The sequence below is a fragment of the Symsagittifera roscoffensis genome, chromosome 3 (genome assembly GCF_963678635.1).
Source record: "Symsagittifera roscoffensis chromosome 3, txSymRosc1.1, whole genome shotgun sequence".
NCBI classification, from domain to species: domain Eukaryota; kingdom Metazoa; phylum Xenacoelomorpha; order Acoela; family Convolutidae; genus Symsagittifera; species Symsagittifera roscoffensis.
In genome coordinates this window covers 9,961,814-9,986,207 of record NC_087064.1, presented here as the reverse complement: position 1 = coordinate 9,986,207, position 24,394 = coordinate 9,961,814, and the positions used below count along the sequence as shown (strand labels likewise).

General features: G+C 42.5%; 2 protein-coding genes across 2 annotated transcripts in view; both read right to left on the bottom strand.

Annotated features, from left to right (window-relative positions):
- Positions 1 to 24,394, bottom strand: part of LOC134842921 (slender lobes-like protein) — a 305,507-nt gene that overhangs the window by 236,644 nt on the left and 44,469 nt on the right. The window lies entirely within an intron of this gene.
- Positions 16,473 to 23,206, bottom strand: LOC134841558 (uncharacterized). The gene is made up of 7 exons (XM_063857588.1): positions 22,762 to 23,206; positions 22,034 to 22,198; positions 21,321 to 21,583; positions 20,963 to 21,077; positions 18,007 to 18,148; positions 17,506 to 17,722; positions 16,473 to 17,327 (listed from the first exon to the last, which is right to left on the bottom strand). Exons 1-7 carry the CDS (start codon positions 23,204 to 23,206, stop codon positions 16,473 to 16,475), a joined length of 2,202 nt encoding a protein of 733 aa, XP_063713658.1.

Below are 24,394 nucleotides of genomic sequence, written 5' to 3'. Positions count from 1 at the left end.
TTTCCAATAGCTCTCTTCTGAGGAAGTCAAACTGGTAATTTCATACTGGCTTTAACAAAAAAAAACATTTTTTATAGCAGACTTGAAAATACCCGTGTCAATATTGGAAGAAACTGGAATCTATATGGGTGAAAAAAGACAGTTAAATGCATCCTCATTTTGAAACCAAAACTCAAAGTAAGTCAGACCCATACGAGCGTTTTAGATCAACGTGGAAAATATCTATTCCACAATGAGCGATGGCGAAATCGATAGACTACAAGTTTTTCATATTTGTCATTTGCTTCTGTCTAATTTGCATCCACCCTCAACCTATTTTCTTAGCCAGGAGAAAAAAGACAAATCTATTTGCCTGATCAACATTTTCCAGCTGAACTGAATCAATAACTCGATCAATTGGTCTTAGTTCTACGCCTTTTTCAGCATTATTTTTCTAATTGAAACAACAACAATTTCACCAAACCCACAACATGAGGGCGTTTGTCTGCAGCTCTGAAATAGAGAAAGAAAAAAAAGTCTTTAGTTGTGCTGCGACATTGACTGATTGAATGTGGACATTGATTTCATTTTACCTCGTTCTCCTAAAAAAACTAATTGATAGCTTTTTTGCCCAACAATAGTTGTGATTTTTACGGGTAAAAATTTACCTAGAAAATTAAAAGACGAAGTCACAGCCGGAACCAAATAAAAAATAAAAACTATAGAAAAGTACGTGATAAAAACAAGCCAATTGGTAATCGTCCAAAGAGGAAAAACGACATTGATATGCAGTTTTAACCTTCAACATTGATTCAAATGTGCAAAAAGTATATTCTAATAAACATGGAAAACGAAAAAAGTTCTTTGAAAATTAAAGAAAAGTGTTTGTGATTTTAAAAAAATTTTGGCATCTAAAGGTCATTGTCTGAAAGAAACAGATTAAGGTAGTTTTGTAATTTTTTTTCTTTTTTACGCAAAATTTGTTTTCTAAGTCAAAAAGGTTTTGTTGTTAATCTGCTTACTTTCTCTAAAATTAAACTAGCTTTTTACAGCCTAATATGTAATGAAACTTCCACTTGACTTTCCCTAACATCAAAGATAGTTAATGACATGTTATCCAATCCGAATAGAAAATAAATCTTGCAAAAGTGCAATAACTTTTAGTTAAAAGCCCGCTGTTTATATCTAGTGAACTAATTTTATTTTTTCGAGTGCTCCTCCAAAAATATTAAATATTTTTTCTTCCATCGTATAGAAAAAACGTGTTCGCAATTATCTTCATGATCAATTAAAAATCTTTTCTTTGTTACTCGAAGCAACAAACTTGACTTTGAATTTATAGTACTGTTTGTTTTTGAAACTTTTTTTAATTTTTGGGATTGCTTGATTGTCTGCTATGGTACCTGTGAAGAAGTTTTGCTGAAAAAGTATGCTAATTGAATACAGTAGGCCGACACAAACTCAATTATTTTCAATATGAAAAGAAAACTATATCAACCAGGTAAAGATTTTCGTACAATAGTCATGGCTAAAACTGAATTGCTTTTATTTAAATCTCCTCAAAACTTTCAAAAAGATAATGATTCAGGAACACAACTTGTAAGAGCTCAATCACCTCCGTCATGTACATCGTTTAGCAACAAAATAAAATTTTGGTTTTTTCTTTTTGAACTCATTTCCCTAAAATTAAAAACTGTTTTGTTACATGTTAATAAAAGTTCCCACAAAACGTTCATTAATTGATTCACTATGCTCAAAAACAGTTATCATTTCCAATGAAATTGAAAAAGAGAATATAATGTGTGCTTAAGCAAATGTTCGTTTGATTGCCAGCTTTGCAGATTGTTTTTTATATCATCTAATTCAAATTTCGTTTTTTTTTAGCATTTGTTTTGCAAAAGGGTTTATTGGACATGTTCCTGCTAACGAACGCTTCATCGAGCGTGAAACTGTACCATGTGAAAAAACACTTAACCCTTTGGCTAGCGTCTCTGAAAAACGAAAACTTATGACAAATAAGGTTTTGCAGGTTACATCAAGTAGAAAAATGTGTTTCCGTTGTTTGGAAAAATTAACCAAGCACTTAAGCTGATTAACGCATCCTCATTTCTCGTAGGACAATGTTTTATTTAAAAAAAAAATGTGCCTTAATCTCAATTGTAACGAGCATTCTCAAAATAGCACCAACAATCAAAGTAAATCAGATTCGTACAAGCAAATTAAATCAATATAGAAAAAGTCGTTCGAAAAAATTTGAGCGCTTCACAATGAACGAGGTTGAAAACGATAGTCTTTTAAATGTTTCCATGTTTTTTTTTAAATTTTGCTTGTTTTTGATCCAGCTACAATTTAGAGACTTAGCCGGGAGAACGAAGACCAATCAATTTGCGGGATCAACAATTTCCAGCTGAACTGAAATAATACATCAATCAATTAGTCCATTCATTTGTGGATTGTAGGTCGTCGAGTGTGCCTGTGCAATGTGGGATCTTCTGATGAGCTCTGTTGTCAGATCACCCACGAAGACTTTCCCGTGAATCGATTGGAAGGTCATCGGAGAACCATACGGTGATATCCAGTGCGTTATAAAGTGATCACAAGTTTCTTCAGCCGAGGCTGTCTGACATGGTACTGCTTCCGCCAGTTTCGTAAAATAATCAATAATTACCAGTATTTGGTTATACCACGAACCTGTCATGCAGATCTTCTGATGGTTTATGTGCACAACTTCGTTGAATTCTGAGCGTTCCACAGATTTGAGAGGGAATTTAATTTTCCTGGGATTTTTCACTTGCAAACACGACAAAAATGCGTTCATCCATCTTTCACAAGCCATCCTCAACCCAGGCCAGTCAAACCAATAGAGTTTGTTTGTTGCACCTTATCCATTCCCTGATGTTTCATCTGGTCGTGCGATCTAAACAACACTTCCGTTTGATATAGCTGTGGTAGTATGATGAGGTTATTCTTGTGTAGTATCTTCTCTTCGTCCCTTCTCCTGCAGGCTACCACGCCATCAGCTGTGAGGTAGAGTAAGTCCCTCCTTTCTTTGTAGAAATGGCTCAAGATCTTACAGCCATCCTCTTCCAGGTCTCCTTTCTATTTCACTCCCGTCCGAACCCATTCAGAGCGATTACTCGTCACTTTGTCATTCTTCTGGGCTCGTATCAGATCCGATAGCCTGTATGCGCTTTGACGTGCTGCTTTAGTGCCATCATTTGGCCGTTTATTTCTCCTGGATTGTGGATGTCGTCTTTAAGCTTAACGCTGGCTTTAAGCTTAACGTCTTTAAGCGTTTGGCTTTTCAGTTCTCCTGGGTTGTGGTTGTTGTCTTCAAGCTTAACGCATAGTTTCCTTCTCAAGACCTCCCTGTCGTCCTCCGGTTCCATATTCGTCCTGATGTTTCAATTGCATGATAGTTCCCTGATTGTTTTTTTACTCTGCTATCATCTCAAGCTCTTCCCCTCCGTATGCGTGATGATGCTCCAGGTTTTATGTCCCGGACGAGAGATCTGTTTGCAATTTCCTGTCGTGATACCTCATTTTTTCTTCAGCTAATATCGTGCAGAGACTGCGATGCGCAACTTCCTCTTTTGACGACACTCTCTTCCTTCGTAGCATTGTTTGCCCGAGTATGTCTTCCGGGATTTTCTTTCGATCAGTTTTCGCACAACCTCCTTGTTCCCTTGTTCCTTGTTTTTCATCGAATCCCCGCTAGGTGTTACTTCTCTTCTTTTCATTATGGTGACTTCCGGTCTGTCATTGCCACTGTTCGAGACCACGGGTTTATCGTCAGCTTTTTATCGAGCAGTCTCCTTGAATCCTGTCCTTCCGTCACCTTTTCTGTCTTCACTTCGTAGCTTTTTGCCTTCACAGTCTCCCTTACTATCTTTGACTTGAGCATCACTTCCATTGAAATCACAGAATTTCTCTCGATAACTGCTTTTCCCTGATGCTCAGTTGGTAACTCGGGTTGATCTTCTATCGGTTTTCCTGACTTGTGGAGCCATCATTTTGTGAGCGGTAGGCTATCATACGTTTCCTTGCCCATGAACAAAAAACCATCTCTGATCTCTAGTCTATCAGCCTCCCTCTGCTCCTGTCTTTCATAAAATTCCGTCTTCTTGCTCAAGCTGTCGGCATTCTGATGCTTGTCCCTTGTTCTATGTTCAATGATCATGTTGTAACCATCCAACCGCACTATCAATTTCCCGATGTAGGTCTGATCCATTGAGTACGTCTTCAACCAGATGAGTGCCCTGCTGTCTACTCGTAGCTTGAATGGTTCGCTACCCAGATGAGTCCTGTTTTTTCCACAAAGGTGACAACCGCGAATATCTCCGCTATGGGTGCCCCGTACTTCACTTCCGTATCACTCAAGACTTTACTCTCGTAGGCTATTGGTCTCGAGACTGTCGTCCCGTTCCACTCTTGTTCCTGATAGAGTATGCCGGAGATCGCAACCACAGATGCGTCCGTGTCCAGTACGTACTTTCGTTTCTCTGTTGGCATGCCTAGCACAGGTTATTCACACGGTTCCTTTTTTTTTCTTTGAAATGACTCCTCCGCCGCATTACTCCACGTTAACTTCTAGCCTTTTTTGTGCCTCATGAGTTGCAGCATTGGATTTACTTTGTCCGCATAGCCCTTGATGAACTTACTGTAGTAATTGGCAAATTCCAAAAATCTCGTCAAATGGTGTTCAGTTTTTGGCAATTTCCAAGTCAGTACTGCCTCTACTGCTTCTGGGTCTGATGGGATGCCATTTCTATCTGCCATCCTCCCCAGGTATTTTATCGAGTCCTTCAGAATCTCACACTAAGATGGCTTGCATTTCAACCCTGCCCTCTTCATGCATGCGAATACGTCATCCAGTCGTTTGTTGTGGTCCAGTGGTCCTCCAGGGTAGGTTTTGCAACCACCACGTCCTCTACATAACACACTACCAAATTGCCATATTTCTTTTTCACGTTTATCAGTGCTTGTGCCATTAGTCGTTGGAGCGTGGCTGTTGCATTGCAAAGGCCCATGGGCATCCTTTTCCATTGGAACAAACCCAGTTCGCAAGCAAATCCCGTTTTGTCCCTGTCTTGTTTCCATAGCGGCACCTGCCAAAGATCCCACCCTAGATCAGGAGCTGTACAAAATTTCGCATCTCCTAATTTCGAAGGACTCTCATCTTTTCTAGGTATAGGATAGGCATCCTTCACCGTGACGGAGTTCAGAGATCGAAAGTCACAACAAACTCTATGCTGGTCTCCTTTCTGTTTGGCCATCACTTCTCCACACGTCCACGGTGATTGGGACGGTTCTATCATGTCATACTCTAATAAGGTCTCTGTTTCTTTTCTACGTGCATTCGACTTGTTTGGGGTCATACGCCTCGCCCCCTACCTGTGTGGTACCGCTGATTTCTCTAGCTCTATTTGATGTTCAACGATATTACAGCACCCGATGTCTGCTTTATGTCTCGAAAAAACATCCTGATTCCTATCTAGCACGTCCTTGATTGCTTCGAGCTGTTTGTATGTTACCTTCCCTTAAGTGTTCCTTTTCTGGTATAACCGGTTTATCCATTTTCAACTTCTCTGGGGGGGGGTTTCTTTCTGGAAAATTTGAACAGCTCGAAAGTCCATCGTTTGTCTCTGACTTATGCGACTTCACAAGACTTGATGAACATTTTATTTTCTTCATTCTGCTTAAGATACAATTCATGTACCTACGATTCGGGCAACTGAGAACTTCGTTTTCTTTCACATTTTCAGTCATTTCATATCTAATTTTCACGGGCAGTGCGTAACCCAGTTGCCTCCCCCTGGATTGTGATTGGTATATCAAGAGTATTCAACAAGACACTGACGCAGAGGCTACTCTTGGTTATCGAAATGGATCTTCCTAAAACAGCAGCACTTTGATTATTCGGATTCGGTTCTATACATACTTATTTATTGTCAACGGTCTCTGGTTCTGGTCTCGTCATCGAGAGTGTCTCATTGAACTTCTGTCTTTCTTTTCCCTATTTTAGCCGTTGCTCAATTTCTCTGGTCGCCAAAACTTGCTTCACTTTGTTGATAGCCTCTGCAGCTGCTTTCTCAGAACTCATCTCTGGTGAACTCCTTGTCTCGGCTCCCCCAGCATCTCTGACTTGTTTTACAGTCTTTGTTGATAATTCACCACTCGTCGCCTCTTTGTTCTGCAAGTCATTCTCAGCTTGTCTATTCCTGGTGTTTTGAACTGCAGCAAGTGCCAATATGTGTTTTGGATGACTCTGATTCTTCATTGCTTCCCAAAACAGGGAACAGTCCATCCTGAAGTGACCCTCTTGATTGCAGAAAAAGCACCTCGCAACTGTTTTGATGATTAAGCCACTGTAAAACTCGTGTTCTTCCAATTAACTTATCATTTAACTCATGTCTTCTTCATTAGGCACATATCTCAAGCTTTTCATGCCCTATTTGTATGTTGTGCAACCCGCTACATGGTGATCCGCCGAGCCAGAATTTGCACACAACCTTCGTTTGTCCATGATATCTCTTGGCTTGTACCATGTTGACCTTTGTTGTTTGCTTCCCCCTTGCAGGTTTTTTTTTCCGAAGATGAGTACTTCTTCGGTTTCGTTAATATGTACTCTCTGGACTTCTGTCTCATCTCCTGCGGGGTTGGTGCATCATCCTTCGATAGCGTATAACACGTTGCCAACATCGTTCTCAAGTCGTCACGTTTCACCCCGTCATTAAACTATGAAGCGATGCTAAAATTTTTTCTGTTAGTCGATTCCTCTGGATCGCTTCTTATTCTCAAGTTCTCAAGATTATCCAGAAATCGGCCACTCGATTTGTCAACTCTTTGTCTTCTTTTCTCAAATCTCATCATCGCCTGATGCCCCTTCATACCTGATCCAAATCAATTCAACAGTATTTCAACGAGTTTATCTGCGGTATGACGCTCCTCCTCCGTCTTATTTACCACGCACTTTAGTGCTGTGCCTTCTAGATTGCTCAATATTGCGGTGCAGGCCCCTCTCTCATCATTCAGGTTGTCTTGCTCTAGATGTAGTCTCATTACCTCAACCCAGGTATTATTGCAACCATCTGAATCGTCTTTGAATTCCTTCGGTTTTTTGAAGGTCTCTTTCTGGATTTACCACCTCCTCTATCACTCAAGTCTGTGTTTTTTGTGACGATTGCTTCAAGTGTCCTTTTCATCATTTCCCAGGTACTCGTCCATGTTATGGCATCATGTGTTATACTCGTGTGTGTATTTGAATCCTCTTGTATCAGTGTAGAGTTCGAGGCTCCCCCTTTCATAGCAGTCTTGGTTATCCCTGGCCCTATGCTGTTTTCAATCCGTGGTAATGTTATAGACTCCCGTTTCTTGCGTTGCAGTTCTACTCTTGTTCCGGGTTGCTTGTCTGCCACCGATTTATCTTGAGCTATAGAGTTTCTCAAGAGTGTTCTCAATTTGGATTGTATGGCACAAGAACTGACTGCTTGGTCCTTGCTCATTGTGTCTATTCTGGTCTCTGGATTCCTCAATTTTTATTCACTGTATCATCCCGTTTTTTTTCATTTCTTCCATGTCTTTTTTGATATGTTTTTCTCGTTCCTTGTCGATCGTCTGGACTTTGTTCGCCATGTGTTGTAGCGTTTCTTCAGTGACCCTCGCCAGGAGAAAGTAGTTATCTAGGTTCTCTTTTTTATTGTGTCGAAGTTCGTTTGTCAATTCCTGGTATTCCTCATCGCTGCACTTTAGCTTTTTTTTCTATCTGTTCCAACTTTGTCAACAAGTGTTGCAGCTCAACCGAAGAAGCTCTTGACTCTTGAAGGTCGCTCGCTTATCTTGGTTACCCGCTGTTTCCTTGTGACTTGCTCCTTATCCTGGTTAGTTTCCGTTGTTATCGCGGAGCCCGTACCAAAAATTTTGCTTTTTTTGGTCCTTGCTATCACTTCCTCTTTTTCTTCGGTTTCATTCCGACTATCGCCAAAAACCTCTCTGTGAACGATTTTCTCTTAGTTTGTGAATTGCCCTTCATCGTTTCTGTCGTGTTGTTAGTGATCTCGTCTACATTACCTATTGGTGAGAACTCGATTGTTTTCGTTCCTTGTTCTTCTACATTCTGCATAGGTGTTGATTCCGGCTTTTTTTGCCCTGCTTTATCTATGCTTTGATCTGGCGTCTCGAGACCAATTTCTTTGACCAGTACATTCGGTTCTTCCTCCAGTTTCTTTTTGGTTTTCGGTTCATTGTTGCTTCTTGTGTTGACCATATTCATTGAAATATTTTTCCTCGTTACTCTCGGGTTTGTTGATGTTAGCTTCCGCTGCGTTGAGGATTGGTTTTGCTGAAGTCCTATTCTTTTCTTTTCCATTAGCGACACTTTCGTTTTCTTCATGGTTTCTAGATACAGCTTTCTTTTATCTACAATATAAATATTAACTAGCTCCAACTGTAAAATCTAGTCAAAATATAAGAAAAAAATCCCTAAATTGTTCTACAAAACTGGACAAAGCAGTGTTGGGACCCTTCGCTAAAGTATTGGGACCATTCGTTCAAGTAATGGGACCCTTCGCTCCAGTGTTGGTACCTTCGGTAAAGTGTTGGGACCCTTCGATTAAGTCTTGGGACCCCTTTGTTCAAGTGTTGGGACCTTTCGCTCAAGTGTTGGGACCCTTCGCTCAAGTGTTGGGACCCTTCGCTCAAGTGTTGGGACCCTACGTTGAAGTGTTGGGATCCTTCATTAAAGTATTGGGACCCTTCGGTAAAGTTCTTGGGACCCTTCCTTCAAGTGTTGGGACCCTTCGCGCTAGTGTTGGGACCCTTCGATAAAGTGTTGGGACCCTTCGGTTAAGTCTTGTGACCCTTCGGTTAAGTCTTGGCACCCTTCGTTCAAGTGTTGGGACCCTTCGCTCAAGTGCTGGGACCCTTCGATAAAGTGTTGGGACCCTCCGGTAAAGTCTTGGGACATTTCGTTCTAGTGTTGGGATCCTTCGCTCAAGTGTAGGGACACTTGGATAAAGTGTTCGCACCCTTCGGTAAAGTTTTGGGACCCTTCGCTCAAGTGTTGCGACTCTTCGCTCAAATTTTGGGACCCTTCACTGAAGTGTTGAGACCCTTCGGTAAAGTCTTGAGACCCTTCGTTCAAGTAATGGGACCCTTCGCTCCAGTGTTGGTACCTTCGGTAAAGTTTTGGGACCTTTCGATTAAGTCTTGGGACCCTTTGTTCAAGTGTTGAGACCCTTCGCTCAAGTGTTGGGACCCTTCGATAAAGTGTTGGGACCCTTCGCCAAAGTGTTGGGACCCTTAGCTCACTATCCCAGGAATTAAGTGTTGTGACCCTTAGATCACTATCCCAGGACTAGTATTGGGACCCTTAGATCACTATCCCAGGACTGCCACAAAGACTCTTGTACTTCCTCCACTGCCGTAGCTCAAGTGTTTGGACACTTTGTCCACTATCCCAGTTTTTAAAACGCAAAAACGGTAAAAGTCAAATGAGAAAAGTAATAAAAACAAGAAAAATGAATATACCTAAAATACAGGGGCGACAATGGACGTCTTTTTGGTACCAGACTGTTACGCGTTTTTCCTCCCCTCTACTAGCGGTCTTATGGGGTGCTCATCTGTTGGTTTCCAAACACTGTCTCATTCCGATCCCCCCATCCGATCTGGCCAGTTTACCTACCTTAATTCGAGTTAACTATCGAGTACCTTCTCGTTGCAACTGTTGCTCTGAGTCTGTAACTAGGTTGTTCAAGACTCTAGTCAATCTAATGAAACTAAATCGACTATATCGACTGTTTAGTTACTGTAAGAAAGCCCCCTTTTTACATTTTTCAACCACCAACCTCTATCTCAACTAGCCCCCTTCTAACCTTCACACTATCTAGCCCAACCACCTAAACCGAAAGATACCTCAAGCGCGATGGGTGCTAAACCTCTCGAGAGAAAGTCCTTAGAACCTGTTTCCAAGCTCTGCTCAATTAAAAACGTTTCCTCAAAACTGTTGAGACTCGCTTATTCACATTTACACTTATCTCCTAAAGTACAAAGTGGATTTTAACGATACTTAGGTCACCAATGAGGCTAAGAAAACTAGGCCCTATAACTATTGGCTCAAGAATCAGGGACACTATCTCTTGTGTTTTTCTACCTCATGCGGTCGGAGGCAATTCAGTTCACTTGCGACATGAGACTAGAAACCGTGTTACAGCTTAAAGGCTACTAACAAAATAGCCCTTCACTGTAGAAATAAGAACGCCCCCATGCTCAGGTCTCGAAATACCTAAAACACGCGAACGCCGTTAAAAACAGGGTCGGAAGCTTAGGCATATAGAAGAATTTTAAATTGGGTACTCACATACCGACACGACCTCTAGAATTGAATAACTAAAATGTAAAGCAACTCTAGAACTGATTGAGTGTAATCAAGTCTAACTCAAGAAGCTTAAAATGAATAAGTTTGAACTCAGGAAATAATTCCTTCTCTTTATCTGAAAATGAATCGGGATGTTAATTAAATTCAATTCAGAGCATGACCAGGAAGCCAAAAGTTAATATATAACAGTTTGAGTCTTGGGCCCGAGACCGCTCCGGATTCTGGAATCCGGGGAAATAGCACTCCTATTTCTTTCCGTAAGGCTGGACACGTCGTCCCAACACCCTTCCTCGTTCGTGTGAATTGCTCAGTAACGATTGTAGCGGCACAATCGTTACAACTAGGAGCGTTTTCTGACAATTTCTAGTTATAACTTCTATCTGTGTTATTTTTGTCGTGGTTGTTGTTCTCTTTCGCCGTTTTATTGTTTCAAAATAAAAAAAAGGTTACGTGTCGTTCACGTCCAAATCGAAATTTTAAAAATTAGCATGTCAGTTAAAACCAACCCTTCCCGTTTTGTCTAATCGTTCAAATAACGTCGCTAATCTGTTAAAACCATCAATCTTCCAGGTTAGCTGTTCTTTTTCTGGTCGATAAAAATTCGATTGCGAATTGCTTTTTTATAAATTCTGGTCGAATGTCACATACTCCCCGGACAGCCCGGTCAATGTCCTCGTTGAGTCTCGTAGTCTTCATCAAAATGGTACAGTGCCGTCGAACCGAATTTACAAAATGCACGAAATCACTTTTATCCAACTCATATTAACTCACTGCAGAATATAAATGGCATCATACCACACTATTTTAGCCTTCCAAATTCTTTCACTAATCTGCACTTTTGAGGATATGACTTAACATAAAACATTTTTTCTGGCTTCCAATGTCAATGCCCTGATTTAAAACTTTTTCTCTTAGGTTTTAAAAGATGTTAGTTTGCAGGACAGTCCTGCCGACCAATAAGCTAAAATTATCCTACTATGCTTCTTCCCTTCGGAAATTTAGTTGTTATTGGTCCTAAATATTACATTTAAGGAACTCTCTGGTTAGAAGGAACAATGAAATAACCTCCCTCTTCAAGAGATTACCCAAGCCTTTCATGTATGTCACCACAAAGTGATCAGTCGTCTTAGTTGATTAAAAACAATCATGCAGGCTGAAATAATTTAAAATACTCTTCACTCAAGCCTTTCTAAATAAAAAGTAGGTGTCTCTTAAGCCGCTAATTGAAATCAAAACACAAATTTATAAATGCAACAAATTTTTAATCTTCAAAACTCAACTAAATGTTTTCTTTTCAGTTTCAATTGCAAACTTAGTTGCTTTGTTTCTCATTTGAGTTTTTTGTCACATACATAACAATTCTAAGTTTTAACGTCTCCTCTTTCGTTGCTTCTTGGCTCTCTTCTTTGTCTGTCGTTTAGAAGTTCTAAAACTTCTAAATTATTCTAATTTTTTTTTCTTTTTGCATCTTATTTTTCGGCCATTTGTCAATGTTCCATTTCCTCCTCCTGCGACATTGACTCCGCACTTTCAGTCTCTGTGTCTTGCAACACGTCGGTAGCTATTCTGACGCTGTTGAAAGCAACCATCCAACACTTCTGCTCTTCTACTCTTTGTTTACAACAAGGTAGAGGATCAACGTAATATTCTCTGTTTCAGCAGAAGCTGTTGTGGAGGCACAACGTCACGTTTCTCTCCAAGTCTTCCTTCAACATCTCTTCTTTCTCCCTTCCGTCACATTCACTTGTCCTAGAAGTTCTCTTCACTGCGGTGGTTACTGTATTCCGATGAGTTACAAAGCTCGCTTAAAAGCTCCTGCTCCAAAGTCCAGCTGATACGCACTGTACACTCTGCTGTGCTTCGACATATGCTTCTTGGCATGTTCGTATGACCATGCAGTCATGTTGGCTCTGAACCATAGCATCAGTCGTCTTCTGGCCCATATCTTTTTCAATTCCATCGGAATGTTCAAGATCTTGCACATTGTCTCAAAAAGATCTAAATTTTTTAGACAATCCAATTCCTGTAACTGTTCTTTCGTCGGCGCCTCCTGTCTATTGTTCTCTTTTACATGAGCTTCCAGCCATCGTATCGCCATCATAACTCCTACTATCACTATCGTTATGGGCTGTGATGAATCTGGTAAACCCATGGAGAGCAGCTCTCCACAGTCCCAGATCAACACCAGTTTACTACGCCCGGGGTAACACTGGCAGGGGAACTCATCATGTGTTGACATGATGCTCCTCCAGTTACGTTTTTCCGAAGCTTCCTCGGTGGACTTCATCATTCTTATCTACTGTATTGTAATCCGTGACTGTTGATCCTTTCTGCTTTTGTCTTTCGAAGTCACTGAAGTTCCCACTGGCGTATCTCATGAACTTCTTTTCCAGTATCGATTCTAATTCCTCTTTGATGAATTGAAATCAAGTGAATAATTAAATGATCAATCAAGATCTACAAAAGTGGTCACAAATATCATATTTGTCAGCTTTACACTAATTTTTTTAATTAAAATTCATTTAAAACAGACAGATAAATGATTTTGATCCAAAAAATTATTAAAATCAATTCGTTGCTAAATTTTGGAATTCGACCTAAGAATGGACAGTCCAAACTTTGGATCTATTCCTAAGATTGTCAATCGGTTATTCATGGTCACTAATTCCTTCTTACCCAGGGTCTTAATAACATAAAACATAACATAACATAACATAACATAACACACATATCACACACAACACACATTTAGTATGACGCATTCCTGCATGCAACCTAAACTCAGCCTATACTTAAATAATATTTCTTATGTAAGTATACTTGTATACTAGTATCAGAGAAGGTTACGTGTATCAGTGCATACAGCTCCCGTGCATGCAGTCGTCCTCTGTTCGGATCGTACACTGGAAGCGAGAGCTCCTCTACTTCCCTTTCCACAAGGAAGTCTCTCAATCTCGTCAAGGACAAGACTAGGTTTTCCGGGTCCATGTGCCGCTTCTCCGTCGCCCTCCTCACCAAGAAGCATAAATACTCTCCCGGTATCTGTGACGCCGCCGGAGGCCAAGCTTCTACGCCCCCTATTCCTGGTCTTTGCTTCCAAAGGATTTCTATGTTTTTATATTCTCTCTTAAAACCTACTGCTAACGCTGTCTTAAAACTAATGTCTGCTGTGATCGCTATCGCACATGTTCTATCTGTGAGTATGAAAACGCTATCTGTCAATTTTATGCTACTTGAGTATTCATTTGGCAAGTTAAAATATGACTCAACTACTCTCCCTATGTCCGGTTTCTTAGGGTCCTCGCCTGTTTCTACTTCTAGATCACCTGTCTCTCTTGCTATTCTTAATTATTTTACCAATAATTTTTCAGCGTGGTTAAGTCCTACCCCCACTCCGCGGACAAAAATATCCAAGGACGTCCCCGTCGATTGCATACCCCGGATATTAAATCGATGTTGGAAGCAGGAATGAGTAATTGACCTTCCTGAGCAGCCCAGGAAGGATCATCCCTTTCCGTTTTTATGTATTTCATGCTTTCACGATCTACATCTTGAATCGCTACACTGGTCTCTTTTGGGTCCGACGTCATTTCGTTCAGCCATTCCAAGACACGCAGATTCGTCAAGTTTTGTTCGTAGGATTGCTGTTGCTCGTCGTCGAATTCTACCTCGGGTTTCGACCTGTCCTCGATCCATTTATCACCGTGGTCGTCAACTATGTCGATGTCTTGCGAAGTGTGTGGAGTGTTGCGTGCTGTTATATGCTCCCATCACCTGTGGAAGGTATAGTGGGGGTACCTGGAACAATATACTCTCAGCATCGACACTAACGTCCTATTCTGTCTTTTCACTAAGCCATTCGTCTAGGGGTGGTATGTCGTGGAGTGAGCTTGAGCAACCTGTGAGCGTCTCATAAGCTCTTTCGTGAGCTCTCCTACGAAAGCTTTTCCGTTATCTGATTGAAACGTCATCGGACAACCATATCTCGCTATCCACGTATTGATCAGGTGGTCGCATGTCTCTTCCGCCGAGGCAGTTATGCAGGGCACGGCCTCTGCATACTTCGTAAAATGATCTATCATGACCAACACCTGATTATAGTTATTGTCTGTCATGCATATCTTTTGGTGATCTATCTGCACCACCTCGCTGAATTCAGACGACTCGATCGATTGTAAAGGAAATCGCAACTTCCTTGGATCCTTGACCTGTTGGCATGACGGACATGCTTTTACCCACTTCTTGCATGACGTTTTCTTTCCAGGCCACTCAAAGCGTTTCAGGATCCTCTGGTACACTTTTTTGATTCCCTGATGGCCCATCTGATCATGTGACCTGAATAGAACTTATGTCTGATAGAGTTGCGGCAACACTATCGCATTATATTTGTACAGAACCTTGTCTTCTTCTCTTTTCTTACAAGTCACAATTCCGTCCTTGTTCAGATACAACCTTCCCTCTTTCTGCATAAAGTATTGTCTCAGAATGCGGTAACTGTTTTCCTCCACGTCATCTTTGTCCGGAGCTCCATTTTTGATCCACCTTTTTAGGTTGCTCGTCATGCGGTCATTTTTCTGCGCTCTTAGTAGTTCCGATAGTCTGTACCTCGCCTTCAAGTACGTTTTCATGACACTCATCTGACTATTCAGCTCATTGGGCTGATGCGTGTCTTATTCCATCTTAACGCACCAAATCTTCGCCAACGGTTGTGTTTCTTGTTCGAACGGTTGAAGATCAGTCCTGACTACCTCTTTTTGCGGTAACAATCTTAGCGAACGTTTCGTTACCGCTATTGTTTCCAAATCATCTGCTGCGTTGTCAAAGACTCTTTCACCTGGTATCTGGTAGCGATCACTGTCACGGTCTTGATATACCTCCCTGTCCAGATCCCTTGCTCGGGTCTCCACTAGTAGCGTGTGGATCGCTGGCTCTGACAGTTCCGATCTTGAGCTCGAGTTCCTGTCTGAGTAGGTGTCGATTCTTGTGTTCTGGGAGTTGTCATTAGTCGAAGAGTCTTCGATGGAGCACGTTCCCTCCTCCGTAGGTCCTGCAGGTCCTGTTCCTCATCAGGAACCTTTTCTTCTACATCAGACTCCCCGGACAAACTTTCTTGTCCCTGGTGTTCATCCTGAACTTGCCCTCTCTCCTCACCGTTCGTCTCCCCGGACAAATTTCCTTGCTCCAGGTTTCGATCAGCTTCCTCACCTTCCTTCAAAGGTAACGGTTTTCTTTTGTGTGTCGTTCCCCTGTTCTTCCCGTTTGTATGAAGTACTTGTTAAAACTTCTTTGGGGTATTGAGGAAATTAGTTGCTGAACTATTGTCCTACAATCCCTCTCATTTTCTTTGTGTTGTCGTCTTGACGGCATGATATTCACCTTCTCACTGACTGCCAGTGATGCCATAGTGGTTGCCCACTCGGGGTCATCTCTGGTCACTTCTCTCTCTAACAATCCACCCAGCATCCGCATCACTTGCGGTGTGACCTGCACCGTTGTATCCAATAATGAAAGGCTGTTTATGTTCATGCGAGAGAGTTCCTGCTGGACCAGGTTTCAGCGGAGCAACAGATCCAAGGGCACCGGGTCCTTTTTGGATAGAAATTCTATCTCGGCTGCTTTCTCTACAGGTAACTCAGGATGTTCTGGAATTGGATGTCCAGACTTGTCAAATTTGTCCAGAATTGAGAACCCTTCCTTGATTTGTGCCTGATTGGCTTGCTTCTGTTCCAATCTTTCAAAGAACTCGGTCTTCTTTCTGAGGCAACTGATCATGCGACCTGAACAAGAGTTCTGTTTGATAGAGTTGCGGCAACACTATCGCGTTATACTTGTATAGGACTTTGTCTTCATTTCTTCTCTTGCAAGTCCTTGTTCAAGTATAACCTTCCCTCTTTCTGCATGAAATACTGTCTCAGAATGCAGTAACTGTCTTCCTCGAGGTCTCCTTTGTCCGGAAAACATTTTTCGATCCAACTTTTCAGGTTGCTTGTCATGCGGTCATTTCTCTGCGCCCTTAGAAGATCCGAGAGTCTGTATCTCGCCTTCAAGTATGTCTTCATGACCTCATCTGACTATTCAGCTCATTGGGCTGCTGTGTGTCTTCTTCCATCTTAACGCACTAAATCTTCGCCATTGGCTGTGTTTCTTGTTTGAACGGCTGATGATAAGTCTTGACTACCTCTTTTTGTGGCAACAGACTTATCGAACGTTTCGATACAACTATTGTTTCCAAATCATCCGCTGCGTTGTCAAAGACTGTTTCGCTTGGTATGAGGTAGCGATCACTGTCAGGATCCTGGTACACCTCTCTATTCAGATCCCCTGCACGAGTTTCCACTAGTATTGTGTGGATCGATAGTTCTGACAGTTCTAATCCCGAGCTCGAGTTCCTGTCTGAGTAGATGTCAATTCCTGAGTTTCGGGAACTGTCGTCTGTTGAAGAGTCTGTGATGGAGTCTGCACCCTCCTCCGGATCAAGTCTGTGCCTTCTTCGCATCGATCTGAACTCCCCGGACAAAACTTTGTTCCCCAGGTCCTGTTTCTCGTCAGGAACTTTTTCATCTATCTCAGACTCCCCGGACAAACTTCCTTGTCCCGGGTGTTGATCTTGAATTCGCCGGCTTTTTTCACCGTTTGTCTCCCCGTACAAACAATCTTGCACCAGTTTTCGTTCAACCTTCTCACTATTTCTATCCTGGTCCTCAAAGGTAACGGTTTCCTTTCGCGTATCGTTCCCCTGTTCTTTCCGACCGTATGAAACACATGTTAAGACCTCGTGGGGTATTGAGGATACTAGTTGCTGATTTATTGACCTACAATCCCTCTCGCTGTCTTTGTGTTGTCGTATTGACAGCATGATCTTCACCTTCTCACTGACTGCCAGTGATGCCATAGTTGATGCCCACTCGGGGTCATCTCTGGTCACTTCTCTCTCTAACAATCCACCCAGCATCCGCATCACTTGCGGTTTGACCTACACCGTTGTATCCAATAATGAAAGGCTGTTTATGTTGATGCGAGAGACTTCCTGCTGGACCAGGTTTCAGCGGAGCAACAGATCCAAGGGCACCGGGTCCTTTTTGGATAGAAATTTTATCTCGACTGCTTTCTCTACACGTAACTCAGGATGTTCTGGAATTGGATGTCCAGACTTGTCCAGACTTGTCCAGCCATCTCGTCAAGGGAAGCACTTCATAAGTTTCTTTGTCCATAATTGAGAACCCTTTCTTGATTTCTGCCTGATTGGCTTGCTTCTGTTCCAATCTTTCAAAGAACTCGGTCTTCTTTCTGAGGCTGTCAGCATTCTGGTGTTCGTTACGCATCCTGTGCTCGTTTATAATGTGGTAGCAATCTAACTTTACTATCCATCTACCAATATAACTCTGATCCATCGAGTATGTCTTCAACCAAGATAACCTTCTATTGTCCACGCGTAACTTAAAGGGAGCGCTCCCCAAGTATGCGCGGTACTTTTCCACGGATGTGAGTACTGCAAACATTTCTGATTTCGGTGCACCATATGTCATCTCAGTGTCACTTAACACCTTACTGCCATATGCAACGGGACGGGAACTGTCCTTCCATGCCATTCCTGTTCCTGATGCAGTATTCCTGAGTTGGCTACTACTGATGCGTCTGTGTCAAGAACATACATGCCCTTTTCTGTAAGCATGCCTAGCACTGGCAATTCGCGCAGTTCCCGCTTTATATTCTCGAAGGCAGCTTGAGCTTCTTCGCTCCGTTCGAACTTCTTTCCTTTGTTGCGCATCAGCTTCTGCATGGGATACAACTTGTCTACATATCATTTTATGAACTCACGGTAATAATTCTCATGAGTTGTGTGTCCATTCTGGGAGCCTTCCATGTCAACACAGCCTCTACTGCTTCCGGGTCCGGCTTCACGCCATGCCTGTCCACCATTCTTCCTAGATACTTGATTGAGTCGCTGAGGATTTCACATTTCGACGGTTTGCATTTCAAGCCTGCTCTTTTCATGGAGCCAAAGGCCTCATTGAGCCGATCAATGTGGTCTTCTAGGTGAGTGTTGCTATGACCACGTCATCCACGTAACACATCACAAAGTTCCCGTACTTCTTCGTCATTCTGGTCGAAGCCTGAGCCATCAGTCTTTGAAAAGTGGCCGTTGCGTTGCACAAGCCGATGGGCATCAACTTCCACTGGTACAACCCCAATTCAAAGCGATTCCGGTCTTCTCTCTGTCCTTCTTCCGCAGAGGGACCTACCAGAAGGCAGAACCCAAGTCCAGTGTGGTGAAGAACTTGGCGTTACCAAGTTTAGAGAGGCTCTCGTCTATTCGCGGTATCGGGTATGCATCTTTTTTGTCACCGCGTTCAAATAGCGAGATTAACCACAGAACCTAAGCTGGCCCCCTTTCTTTTTTGCCATGACTACCCCGCAAGCCCACGGCGATTTCGAGGGTTCTATCATGTCGTATTCAAGCAACATTTCTATTTCCGCTCGGCACGCTTCCGATTAATGTAGTGTCATTCGTCTTGCGCCTTCCCTATGGGGAACGGCGCCTTCCTCTAGTTCGATTTCGTGATCGACGAAGTTACAACAACCGATATCCGCCTTATGTTTTGAAAATACATCCGCGTTCCGATTTAAAACCGCCAGCAATGATTCAAAATCTCCCTCGCCTATTTTCCCTTTTAAGTGTTCTATTTCTGGCAAAACTGGTTTGTCAGATTCTAGTTTATATGACGAGGGGCGTTCCAAAAAATTCGAGCAGCTCGACAAGCCGTCGTTCGTTTCGGATTTCATTGAAAACACATTATGAATAGTTTTAAATTAATTATTTTTTTAAAATTATATTTTTATTGGCATGATAAGGCTGGTTCTTTACGTCATATCTCTTCAAGTTTTGTGTCTCTTCATATTCGTTTCTCACCGGCAAATCGTAACCAAGTTTTTTTCCACGCTGGATGGAACCGTGGTGTCCATTGCGTTAAATAACACACTGACACACAGTCCGTTTCGAGCTACCGAGAAGCTCCGGCCTAAATTAGCGAATTTGCTAAAAACAACCTTAAAAAATTTTCAAGCCTTTTTTTTGAATAATTGATGTTTTAATGAGTAAGCTCACTTAATTTCTGATCTACTGGTACCAAGATCAACTAGATCTGTGCAGTAGTTCCAAAGTTAATTATCAAAACGTCTTCTTTCTAAAATTAAAAAATTTTCTCTCTTATAGGTTTCGCCTAACTTTTTTCGCAATTCTGTTCTTCTCGACCTAAAAACTTTTGATCCGAGCTCAGAAGACCTATTTTCTTCTAGTTCAATGCAAAAAACACAATCTAAAACTTTCCAGCTGAAAAAGTTTGCCAAAAACTATGCTATTTGGACCCTTCCGGATTGATGAATCCTCTAAATCAAACATGTTAAGTTCGATTTCTCTTTAACCCGGAAGGTTATCGGCAAACGGGTCTTTAAACCTACCCTGTCGATTCACTAGACAATTTTTGCTGTCCTAACTCAAAAATTTCAAAAAATTTTGCTATTTTGTAGCGTTTCGTTTCTTCAAAAATCAAGAAAAATCGGTTTTTGGTACCCAATTAGTTCCAACCACTTCTGAACTGAACTTCACCGGTTCTACCTATTATACTAGTACAGTTACAATGTAACTCACTAATTTAGCACTTTTTCGCGTTTCAAAAAATATCGATATCTCAAAAATCGCGATTTGTGGGGGGATCAAAGTATCGCTATTTTGACCCTAAAAACCGGTCCGCTCACTGTGTTTTTCACTGAAAAATGATATAGGAGTATTAATCTAGGCTGTATGAATGATAATACTAGTAATAATATACGCCTCCGGGTTTGTTCAATATCCTAATTAAGGTGCTTAACTCGGAAATTCGCTACCGAGAAGCTCCGGCCTAAAATCATTGAGCTTTGACTATTTGGGTTTGGTACCAAACAAACCTGTTCACTATCACTTAACGAATTCAAATTCCTCATTCTAAAAATGCTACCACAGCCTGTCCCGGCTGTAGTCTTACCTTTTTATCTACAAAGATTGATACCTTGTTTTCATCTGTTATCATTCTATTAATTGGTTTCTTAACATACTTCAGGTCCGGGTTTCTAATCCTTATTAGACCGTTGTTCAAGTCAATCATCACGTCGAAATTCTGGATAAAATCTCTGCCCAAGACGAATTGGTCGGAGTCGTTCAAATTCTCTACCACCAGGAAGCTCATCCAAAGATCCCGTCCTCCCATGTGAAGGACCGTTATTGGTGTTCTTCCGGCTACGTAAATTGCTCCTCGATTAGCTGCAGCCGGTCGGAGATTCGTCGGAATTAGGTCTTCCCAAGTTTTTATCGGCATCACGCTCACTACCGCTCCTGTGTCCAGAAGCCCTGTGACTCCGATTTTCTTCGCGTTGGTGTCGAGCAGATGTGCAGTCACGTCTGCTTCGTATCCAATGTGAACCGCGTCTTGCTCCATCATGGCATCATGGCCTATCCTACGGACTTTAAGTTCTTCTTCACCCAAATAGATTTGCCCTATTTGGTCACTGTCTGTCGTCATGTAGGTCCTAGTGTAGATACTGATCCCGTCCACGTTCAGCATAACTTGATACGGTCCATAGACTTCCACGTAGCGCCCGTGAAATTTCCTAATTCGAGGGCCAACTGTTGTAAGTAGCGCTCGCACAGCTCTTGACTCAGTGCGTGGCTCCACCTGTCTCGGATAATCTGCATATGTATCCAAATGCATCAAAAAGAATTCTGATGGTTCTATAAGATTTCTGATTACCTGGTGTCCCGCCACCGAGATTATCGATTGTTTTTTACTTCCCTGTGGCATCATACCGAACGTCTGCCCGGAAATCACATTTATTTTCATGCTCAAACTGGTTGGTGCTTTCGTTTCTTCGACTTCGGATGCCTTGAATGCGTTCAGCCTTTCCTGTACTCATTTTCCAATTCGAGCTTCACCTTTTGTTCAATCTCCTTCGTTACCAATTCCTGCTGGACTCTGTTTGGAGCATATCTCGCGACTGCCCTACTTTCGATCTTGAAGTCATCCGCCGCAGTCACCGGTTCCGGTTCACATATCCCTTCCGTTACCGCCTGCATCTTCTTCTTTGCCAACTCTTGTGGTTTTTCTTTTCTGCGCGCCTCCGCTTCACTCAACAGGCGAGCCTTGCTGGTTTTCACACCCCATAAAGCGACTTCGTGCGTTGGATGCTTGATGTCTGCTACAGCATCCCAGAATTGTGGACAATCCGATTTAAAATGACCTTCCAAGTTACAAAAGAAACACCTCGGGCCGAATTCCCCAATTACTCATCTCAAGAAATCCTCAGGGTCGACCTCTCACGCATCTTCATCCTTGAGGCTTAAGCCTATTGCTTGCATGCCCTGTTTGTAAGCTGGGCATGCTGACACATGATGGTCCGTCGAACTGCAATTTGCACAAGAGCGTCTCTTGTCCATGTCGTCCCTTGGTTTGTACCAGTTGTTTCCTTGGTTTGCTGGTCCGTTGTTAAAATTGCCATAATTGTTCTTGTAATATCCAGATCTCGATGGAGGATTCAGTAAAAGATATTCTTTTGACTTGAGTCTCAACTCCTCTGGTGTTGGCGCATTGTTTGAGAGTGGTGTGTAATGTGTCGCTAACATTGTTCGAAGCTCATCATTCTTCACACCATCGATGAATTTTGAGGCTACTGCCAGGTTCATCTTTCTGTTCGACTCGTTTGGTTGGCTACGCCTTCTCAGCATCTCCAAATTGTCTAGAAACTTGTCTATTGTCTCATCTTCACGTTGCCTCCGTTTCTCGAAGCGCATCATTGCTTGGTGTCCTTGCACCCCTGAGCAAAAACGATTTAGCAAGATTTCAAAGATTTTCTCAGCTGTGTCCCGCTGGTATTGATTTTTGGGCATCACGCAGTTTAAGGCTATCCCTTCCAAGTTGCTGGTAAGAGGACTGCTTTTTAGCCTTTCTGACAAGTCTTCTTCTTCAAAATGCAGTTTCATCACCTCTATCCAGGTATCAATACAGCCATCAGATTCGTCTTTATAGCATCTTGGTTTTTTAAAAACCCTTCTGGATTTTTCACTGCATTCATTGGTTCTAGATAACCTTGTGAGGAATGTTTCCAGGGACCTGTTCAGAGGTTCAAAGGCCGTGGCCAATGATGTAGCATCTCTTGAATGCCCCTCTTGAGTATCATTGCCCCTGATAAGGGCTCTGGATTTGGATTTTCCCTCCTGTCAGAATCGCTAGGATTGTTTCTTCATTGGCTCGCATGACTCCTGTTGCTGGAATCAAATCTCCCAGTCGCATGTGTATCTTGCGTCGGTCGTTCGTTTGAGCTCTGACTGTTGCCAGTTGAACTTCCTCTGGTGTTTGGGCCCCGTGTTCTATTGTCACCTGTGGCATAGCCTGATGAACTGCCCCTTCCTCTAGTGGATTCATATGTCCCTCTCCTACTCTGCTGTTCATTGAAGTTCACCCTCGGCTCCCTGCTGGGTTCTCCCGAGTTTGATTCCCCACTTTTGGATCCACTCCTGTTGCCTAGTAGCTCGTCCAACCCATCCATGATAGCTTGAGTTCGGCTCTCCATGATCGCATCTATCTTCGTGTCGAGAGTCCCAAGAGTCTGCTCTTGTTGAAGTCTCAACTTTTCCATGTCGTCTCTCAATTGTAACTCTCTTTGCTCTGCTTTCCTCGTCATTCGCGACAAGTTCTTCGCCAAGTGTTCATCCGTTCTATCCTTCAAGCGATTTTCGCTTCTACCAACTTCTTGTCTGTTGCGATTGATTTCTTCCCGCAGATTTTCTCTCTCGACGTAGACTGCCTTTTCTAGTTCACTCATTCTTAAGGACATCTGTTCATTCTGTTCTCCTATGCTGCCCACTATGTTGGTCAAGACTTCTTCAATTGATGCTCCGTTATCCACTAATGGCGTCACAAGTGGCGGTGTCACCTTGTCAATCCCAGGTAGCTTGGTGCTGGTCGAGATTGAGGCTTTGATTCTCTGCCTCGACGTCTTTTCATTATCCACCTCTGGATCTGCCGATGCGTTGCTTAGCCCTGTGTTTCTATTCTCCCCAGTTCGCATTTCAGAGTTCGTCATTATCACAAAGTCTCCTGACTGGCCTGATCCGTTTGTGGTCTTGCTAATTGTCCTCACTACACCAAATTAGTCCATGGTGCCAGTCCCTCTATCAGTGTATGCGTCAATCTCCTGAGTCGAACTATTGAGGCTGACTTGAGATCCAAAGTCATCTTGCTTGTCATCGTCCTCTTCTTCTTCCTGGGTTTCTGCTTAATCGCCTGTACCCGTTCCCATGGCGAATGGAAAGAAGTTTCCGAAAGTGTTCTTCACTGTTTCTGAAAACGATAAGGACGTTGCCGGTTTCTCCGTCACGCCAACCATCATGATGTTGTCTGTGGGTGATCTTGTAGTTGCCACATTTTCAGTAGAGATGTCGGACAGTTCCGACATCTCTTCTCGGTCCAGTGCCCCGTTGGAAGTGGCAAAATCTGGACCTTGTTCTACCGAGGTTGATTCACTCGCCAGTCTTCTGTTTCCTCTCCCCTTCGGTCGATTTCTCTCCTGGTTCTCATCCATGGCCTGGTCCGGATAGACCTCTACTTCTAACCTTGCCTTTTGCCCTTCTGAGGTCTTTTGACTCCTGGTCTCAACCATTCTGCCTGAAACCATCTTCCTTTTGTCGGTTTCGTCGTGTGATCTTTTCTACAAAAGGGTCAACCATTGCTTTTCTCTGTTTCTCTGGTATGAATTTCCTGGAGCTATCACATAGCTTAGGTATCCTTGACTTGTCTAGACTATTTTTCAGTTTATCACTTCTTACTGTCCATACACTCCATTCGATTGCTAGTGTCCTTTTAGTCTGACTACTGATAACAATAACACAACACAAAAAATTTCAAAAACTTCTATTAAATAGTGACCACGAATTCTTGTATGTTATCACAGTACAGCGTGTATATAGTTTATTCACAATAATCGATTATTAGTTGTAAGATTTGTAGCTAG